Source organism: Gossypium hirsutum, chromosome A11 (assembly GCF_007990345.1).
Source record: "Gossypium hirsutum isolate 1008001.06 chromosome A11, Gossypium_hirsutum_v2.1, whole genome shotgun sequence".
Classification (NCBI taxonomy): Eukaryota; Viridiplantae; Streptophyta; class Magnoliopsida; order Malvales; family Malvaceae; genus Gossypium; species Gossypium hirsutum.
Genome location: NC_053434.1, coordinates 27,679,759 through 27,687,230, shown reverse-complemented (window position 1 = coordinate 27,687,230; position 7,472 = coordinate 27,679,759). Strand labels below are relative to the sequence as shown.

Sequence of the window (7,472 nt, the reverse complement as noted above, 5' to 3'; positions counted from 1 at the left end):
AAAGGTCATGCATTTGAATTTTGTTGGAAATAAAATTTTAAATATTTTATAGGGTAAATTACACCAATAATCACCCAACTTTAGATAGCTAACAAAACAGTCACTCGGGTTTCAATTCAGTCACTCAACTTTCAAAAAATAACAAAATAGTCACTCCATTTTCCGTTACATCTATAACAGAGCTATCGTTTCCGTTATTAACTTAATAGAAATGCCATTTTCCATCCCTCTCCCTCTTCCTCACCATCCCCCTATCACAAACCCCTTTACTTTTTTGCAGACCTCCCTACCATTGCCCTTTCCTTTTCTTCCCACTATTCCTTCTTCACCATTATTCCTATCACCCTCAGCAAAGCTGCTATGTCCAAAGGAATGAGCCACTTTGTCCTTTTCATCTACTCAAATGTTTTGGCTTCTCTCATTCTTCTGTCAGCAGTTTTTTTCTTTACGAGGTTCTCATCTATCTATCAATTAGATCCATGGATGAGCAACTAATGGTATTTATTTCTGTTTTGAGACTTCCTTATATGTAAGAAAAAGCGGCCACCAATTACTTTATCTTTTTTGTACAAAATTTTTTGCTTAATCATTGTTGGGTATGCAATTAAATCTAAATAGAGTTCAATAATTCCTTTATTAGTGAAAAAATTGGGTTATAAAACTGAGTTTTTTTGCAGGATCACTTTGATGCCGAACTGTGTAATCATTGGTATAAGATACAACTTTCCAACCTTTGCTTGTGCTCTTGCCAACTTAATCCCAAATTTCACTTTCTTTCTTGGTGTTATCTTCAGGTTCGTCTCTGCTACTATGCCATTTGTTTTTGTAGTATAAGGCATAATCAGTTGTCTTTGATCTTTGCTAGCTATGTCAGTTTTTTCATTTTTTTTAAAAATTTTATAGGATGGAAAAGCTAGAGTTGAAAAGCCCAAAAAGTCAGATCAAGTGTTGGGCACCTTAGTATCTATTTCTGGAGCACCCATTATAACCCTTTACAAGGGTCATCCAATACTTTCCCCACCAATTGAACCACATTTACATCCATCTCCTTCTACCATGTTAACAACATCTAACAATTGGCTCATAACTGGCCTTTGCATCGCTACTGCCTCTTCGTCACTTTCAGCAAACATCATTGGTCAGGTAATTTAATATGCCATTTCATAATCCACGATGCTTTGGCTACTTCAAACTAATACTTTCCCTACTAAATTTGAAGGCTGTAATTCTATAAAGGTATCCATCAAAGATAACGTTGGTTTCCTTCTATTGCCTCTTTGGGTCCATTCAATCTGCATTGGTTACTTTGATTTTGAAAGAGACCCAAACGCTTGGATGTTGAGTCCTAATATCGAGCTCATTTCTGTGGTCTACTCAGTAAGCAAATTGTAACTCCCCATGTTAGCTTTGTCATTTTGGCAAATCGAAGCTTTGTAACTAAGACCAATTTTGTTTTAGGCTTTATTTGGAAATATGGTAACATTTGGTGTGCAAGCATGGTGCATATGGCGTAAAGGTTCGGTCTTTGTGGCCACATTCAAGCCCTTAAGTATCTTTGTGGCCACGCTTTATATTGTTGCCTTCTTGGGGTTCATTTTCCTTGGGGATGATGGTAAAGAAGGAATTGAGGGAAGAGGGGGAGAAGGCAAGGGTAGGGAGGTCCGCAAAAAAGTAAAGGGGCTTATGATAGAGGGAGGGATGGTGGGGAAGAGGGAAGAGGATGAGAGAGGGATGAAAAATGGCATTTCTGTTAAGTCAATAATGGAAAACGATAGCTCCGTTACAGACGTAACCGAAAATGGTTAGTGGTGACTATTTTGTTATTTTTTGTGAGTTGAGTAACTGTTTTGTCAACTACCCCAAAGTTGAGTGACTGTTGGTATAATGTACCCTATTTTATAATTGGCTACGTAGAGTCGGATATCCATTATCCGAATTGCCATCCCTAAAACTAACCTGATCAGTGTAGTTCACATTAAATAAAATCGCCCTTGTTAAGTCGTGTACCACTGTATTAGCAAATCCACCAATCCAATCGAGGGCAATTAATTTCAATTTCAACTACTACATTATCTAGGCGTAAAGACTTAACTTAGGATAGAGTCTCTTTGATCGACACTGCTTCTGCAATATGAGGAGCATACACCCCTTGAGCAAAACCAATACAAGCCCGTTGGAACACCTTAGTGTCGTCCCTCAACACTGCCCCACTTCGTTGCACACTCACCTTGAAACAACGCCGCATCAACATTACACTTAACCCACCCAAACGACGAGCAGCCATCTTCGCGTCAACATTACACTTAACCCACCGGGCAACTCCAAACCCAATCAAGCCTCCTCCCCAACTAACGAGTATTCTGAAAGTGCTCAAAGGACAATTGCGAACAACCCCAATCTTGCAAAAAAGAGTCTGCAAACAAAACATAAGAGCTTGGCACATCACTCCCTTCTAGACATACAAATTCCGATGGAACCACAACGGCCAAATTATTAAAATTTAAAAGCTATTTGATACCATTTTTGGAAAAAAAAAGTCAAAATATTTTCTTTTATAGAAGTTTTGAATTTTTTTTTTCAAAGTTTTGGAAAATTTTAAAATTTTAAAATCTTGAATTTCTAATTTTTTTCCAATTTAAAGAATTTTTTAGAATTTTTTTAAAGTTTGATTACAATTTTGAATTTTTTTTTATATTTTTCAAAACTTAGGAAATTTTAATATTTTTTTAAATTTAACCAATCATAAATTAACATATATAATTTATTAACTGAAATAATTAATACCAATATTAATTATCTTTATTTATTAACTTTAGAAAAGTACAAAAACTCAATTACTCTATTTTTAGGAATCATTTACTTGCTTTAAATATTAATTAATAAATATTTTTATAAATTTAAGATGTAATGATTATGTAGTGTAAGTGCTTTTTAAAACATTTATTGTAAAAACTCTCAAAAATAGAATAAGAGTAAATGTAAAAAAGGGAATCAGGCATAATATAAAAGCCATTTGTATTTCCTTGATTGCCACTATTAATGTTTGAGTCCAAAAACTTCCATTATTTTCAAAACAATTTCCATATTTATCAAAGTAACAGAAAAAGGTAATAATCTGTCCTCTAAAACTCTGTCACATATGCAGATACAAAATGCTTCATGAACCCTCAATGGACCAGAACCAAAATAAAAATGAGTAAATTTAATTACTTTCCATAAAAACAATACAAAAAAAATAGTTTCCATAATTTCCCTCTCGTTTTTAAAACCCACCCAAAGGGCCAAAACCCATCCTTTCCTCTTTATCTCATAAATAAATATAAATAATTAAAAAAAATCATTTTTTTTGTTGTTTTATTTTTGTTTGATTTCACATATAAATATACAGGAATTTTTGGCCATAAAAGAAGTCATTTTTTCAGCCTTTTTGTTTTTCTCTTTACTGTGTAATGCAGCAAGAAAACTACAAAAAGGAAGCTTCAGCAATGGAAGGAAGAGAAAGGGACGAGTTAGAGTTGTCTTTACCTTACCCTCTTCAATATATTGGTGACACATTGTTCAAGCTGACGTCAATGTACTATAATAATAACGTGGAAGAAGTAGAAGCAGATGATGATTCAGACAATAGTTTTGCCTTCCAGATTGATGAAAGCTTGTTAATTGATCCTCGTCTTGTTTTGCTTGACAAAATGATCGGTGAAGGCTCTTACTCCACTGTTCATAAAGGATTGTGAGTTCTTTTTCATATTTTTTTTCTCTTCAGTTATTTTTTTTCTTTTGCCTTTCTTTTGGGGTGTCTTATATTTTGGTTTTCTTGATACTGGCTTCATTAGGTTAATCACATTCTTTGCATGTTCTTGGATTTTCATGCTCTTTTGGCTTTTGTGGGCTTGTTTGGATTTTTCTCCTTTGTTTGAATTCAATTTTGTTTTCATCTTTCTTTTGAATTCTGTCTTCTTGGACTGATAAAAATTTCAAGGGGTTTAAGGTGGTTTATCTTGTTTCTGTAAGGGCTTGTTTACTTGGTGTGTTTAAGTCTGATCTTAGTGCTATTTTGATCAAACATATATATATATCTTGATTAAAAAAAATTGGGTTCTTTTAGTAAAGGTATATGGATTCCTTTTAGTTTAGGGTCTGTAAGATGCTCTTGATTTGTTTATCACTATGTTTAGTGTTCAAGATTTGTCTTCTCTTTTGGGGTCCCTTTGAGCTCGTTCAAGTTCCAAGGAAATAGACTTGCGATTCCTTGTTTTGCTGCATTTTAAAGAAACATTTCTAGAATCAAGTCGAGATAGATCATTGAAGGACTATTGTGTTCGTCATATAGTTTTTTTAGTTGGAAACATGATTGGTTGATTATGAATTAGCACTGCATTTGTATAAGCTACATCATTACTACTTTAGCTAGTTGTTTATACTTGAGATTTGAGAACACTGATGAAGTTTTAGATTCTAACAGCTTTTAGCTGATAACATCACAAGTAATATGAACCGCCGTGCAATCTCCGTTAATAGCATAGTTGACAATTAAAAGATTTTGAGATCGATTGTAACTACATTTAGATGTTGTTAGCGCCGCATGTATGTGGACTGCAGTTGAATCTTTGTTCATAGCATAATTGACGGTTAAAGGACTCATCATCCAATCGATTTGCGATAGATTCTAATTACATTTAGATGATGTTAGCGCCACGTGTATGTGGACTGCAGTGGAACCTTTGGTAATAGCATAGTTGACGGTTAAGGGACTCATCATCCAATCAATTTGCGATCGATTCTAATTACATTTGGATGTTGTTAGCGCCACGTGTATGTGGACTGCAGTGGAACCTTTGTTAATAGCATAGTTGACGGTTAAAGGACTCATCACCAAATCACTTTGCGATCGATTCTAATTACATTTAGATGTTATTAGTGCCACGTGTATGTGAACTGCAGTGGAATTGCATAGTTGACGTTTAAAGGACTCATCATCCAATCGATTATGATTAAATGCTAGTTGACAGGACATCCTTGGATATAGTGTCAAATTTCCTCAGCAGCCGGTTGTATGTCAATATCAAACAATATCGTTTATGTTTTATGTCGAATTCAATGAAGTTGAACTCCCTCGATGCTATCTTGTTTTGATATTGTTTGCGTGCTAAAGCAGCCTCTCTATTATGGATGCTGTGGTAAATGAATTCCTCATTGCCCTGTATTTTAACAGTTATGCATGAGAAAAGAGGCAAAGTTTATTTGTTTCCGATTACGAAACAATACCTTTGTGCCCATGCTTAGTAATTCTGCAATATTATGTTTAACATTGTGCAAATTTGATTGGATGCTTGCTCTTAATGTGGTGTTCTAGAAGGCTATACTGCTGCAATAAATTTCAATTTTCTGTTAACGAATAATTTGGATCCGTGACACTGATGGTTACTTCATTTTGTTCAAGCTACAAATCCAAACCTGTTGCTGTGAAGATGATTCAGCCAAGTAATCCATCAGCTGTAATTCGCGAGCATAAGGAGAAATTTCAGAGGGAGGTTTTCCTGCTGTCTAGGATGGACCATGAAAATGTTGTAAAGGTTTTTAAAAACTTACCCTTTACCTCTTTTAGTGTATGTCTAATTTTACCTTTTCACCTTCACTCTCTTCCATTTCAAGCTCCCAACAGCCAGCAACGTGTGATTAAGTTTTAGTATTACGGTTTGCTAGTATATTGCCGTATCCTCCTCACTAGCCAACCTGCTAACAGGCTTCATAAGCAAACTAAGTTGTTGGATTTGGTTTGAGGATACTGTCTCCCTGCATGTCAATGATATAGCCATCTATGGAAGATGTTCATACGGCACTCTGATATTTGTGGCTATTTTAACTTACATTATTCTCTGAAACTGCTATTCATATTTGCATTAAATTACCTTGTCCTTCTAATTCAGATATGTTTTGCTGAAGCAGTTTGTCGGCTGTTCCCTGGAGCCGACTATGATGATAGTTACTGAACTCATGAAAGGTGATACACTTCAGAGGTATCTGTGGAACATGCGCCCCAAGCGTCTTGAACTGGATTTTGCTTTACGTCTTGCATTGGGTATTTCCCGAGCTATGGAATACCTGCATGCCAATGGCATTATTCATCGTGATCTGAAGCCAAGTAATTCATTCTATTCTCATCTCAATATTCTAGTTGCTGCTATTTGGTAAACAGTTAATGATATGCTTATTCTTTCACTTGCTTGCACTGACCAAGACTTAAGATACAGCAAAATTTCATGTTTTCCTGAACAGATATGATAAACTGACTATGCTAGTAATGTCAGGTGACCAAACAAAGTATAGATTGTGCTGGAACGGAAAGTTTTCGCTGATATGCATTAAAATGCCTAAGGACTTTAGAAGCTGATACTAAGCATTTAGACATTGCAGTACTTTTTTATTGTGATTGACTTCATCAACAGACAAACACCTCAACATTGAGTGAAAATATTATGCCAGAAGACAGTCTGTTTCTTATATATCCTTTAATCTCATGACAGGCAATTTACTTCTCTCTGAGGATAGAACGTGCATCAAGCTGGCTGACTTTGGACTAGCTAGAGAGGAAGTATTGGGTGGAATGACCTGTGAGGCTGGTACTTACCGGTGGATGGCTCCTGAGGTGCTTTTCTTATAATGGTTCTAAATTAATCTAGTAGTGGCTTATCTTCCTAGTTTTCTGGTAATGCCTAACTTGTTTTTCTGTTATCCAAATTAGATATACAGCAGAGATCCACTCCCAATCGGAGCAAAGAAACACTATGACCACAAAGTCGATGTGTACAGTTTCTCAATTGTTCTTTGGGAGATACTGACGAACAAAGCTCCATTCAAGGGAAGGGATCATGTAACAGCGGCATATGCAGCGGCAAAGGCAAGCTGAACTTTCATTTCTCATGTCAATAATTTTTAACAATTTCTAACTATATCCCTTTTGCAATCCTCAGAACGAAAGGCCTTCTGTGGAAGGTCTTCCAACAGAGATTGTATCTCTCCTGCAGTCCTGTTGGGCAGAGGACCCGAAGATTCGACCAGAATTTAAGGAAATCACTGCCTCTCTTACGAACTTCCTCCGCAACTGTAGCCCACCAGAGACTACACCTCCTAAGCAAATGGAAATTGATCGTTCCGGAAGCCATGCAGAGGAAGAGTCAGTCGATCCCGGGCATGTTACAAATAAGTGTAACGACAAGGGGAGGAAATCGAAGTCTTATACCTCATTCTTCATCTGCTTCGATGATTGCTTATCGAATTGATCAGGCAGGATGATGGCTTATCATGTTTTGGGTACAAAATGTACATGAATGGCTTATGCCCTTCTTTCAGTAAACATAAACTTCACAGAACTGTCAATTGGACATCAATGCTTTTTATATATATACACCTCAGAAACAGTCAAAGATATAATTAAATATACATAAAGCTTTTATCAAAGTTTTTGTCTTTTG

General features: G+C 35.8%; 3 protein-coding genes across 4 annotated transcripts; 2 read left to right on the top strand and 1 right to left on the bottom strand.

The window, feature by feature from the left end:
- The first annotated feature begins 204 nt into the window (after positions 1–204).
- On the top strand, positions 205–7,458 carry LOC107896461 (serine/threonine/tyrosine-protein kinase HT1). Of its 2 annotated transcripts, none has more exons than XM_041081771.1 (9): positions 205–497; positions 678–794; positions 904–1,143; positions 3,456–3,730; positions 5,441–5,573; positions 5,947–6,142; positions 6,525–6,646; positions 6,743–6,898; positions 6,972–7,458. In XM_041081771.1, exons 1-9 carry the CDS (start codon positions 480–482, stop codon positions 7,278–7,280), a joined length of 1,566 nt encoding a protein of 521 aa, XP_040937705.1. In that variant the 5' UTR covers positions 205–479; the 3' UTR covers positions 7,281–7,458. The 2 variants fall into 2 exon arrangements, with proteins under 2 accessions (XP_040937705.1, XP_016677132.2); XM_016821643.2 differs by lacking the exon at positions 205–497 and adding an exon at positions 525–529.
- LOC107896472 (WAT1-related protein At1g21890-like) lies at positions 1,143–1,864 on the top strand. The gene is made up of 2 exons (XM_016821654.2): positions 1,143–1,377; positions 1,459–1,864. The coding sequence occupies exons 1-2, from the start codon at positions 1,174–1,176 to the stop codon at positions 1,804–1,806; spliced, it is 552 nt and encodes a 183-aa protein (XP_016677143.2). The 5' UTR covers positions 1,143–1,173; the 3' UTR covers positions 1,807–1,864.
- LOC121209884 (uncharacterized) lies at positions 2,013–3,664 on the bottom strand. The gene is made up of 2 exons (XM_041081772.1): positions 3,526–3,664; positions 2,013–2,413 (listed from the first exon to the last, which is right to left on the bottom strand). Exons 1-2 carry the CDS (start codon positions 3,553–3,555, stop codon positions 2,093–2,095), a joined length of 351 nt encoding a protein of 116 aa, XP_040937706.1. The 5' UTR covers positions 3,556–3,664; the 3' UTR covers positions 2,013–2,092.
- Positions 7,459–7,472: the final 14 nt, after the last annotated feature.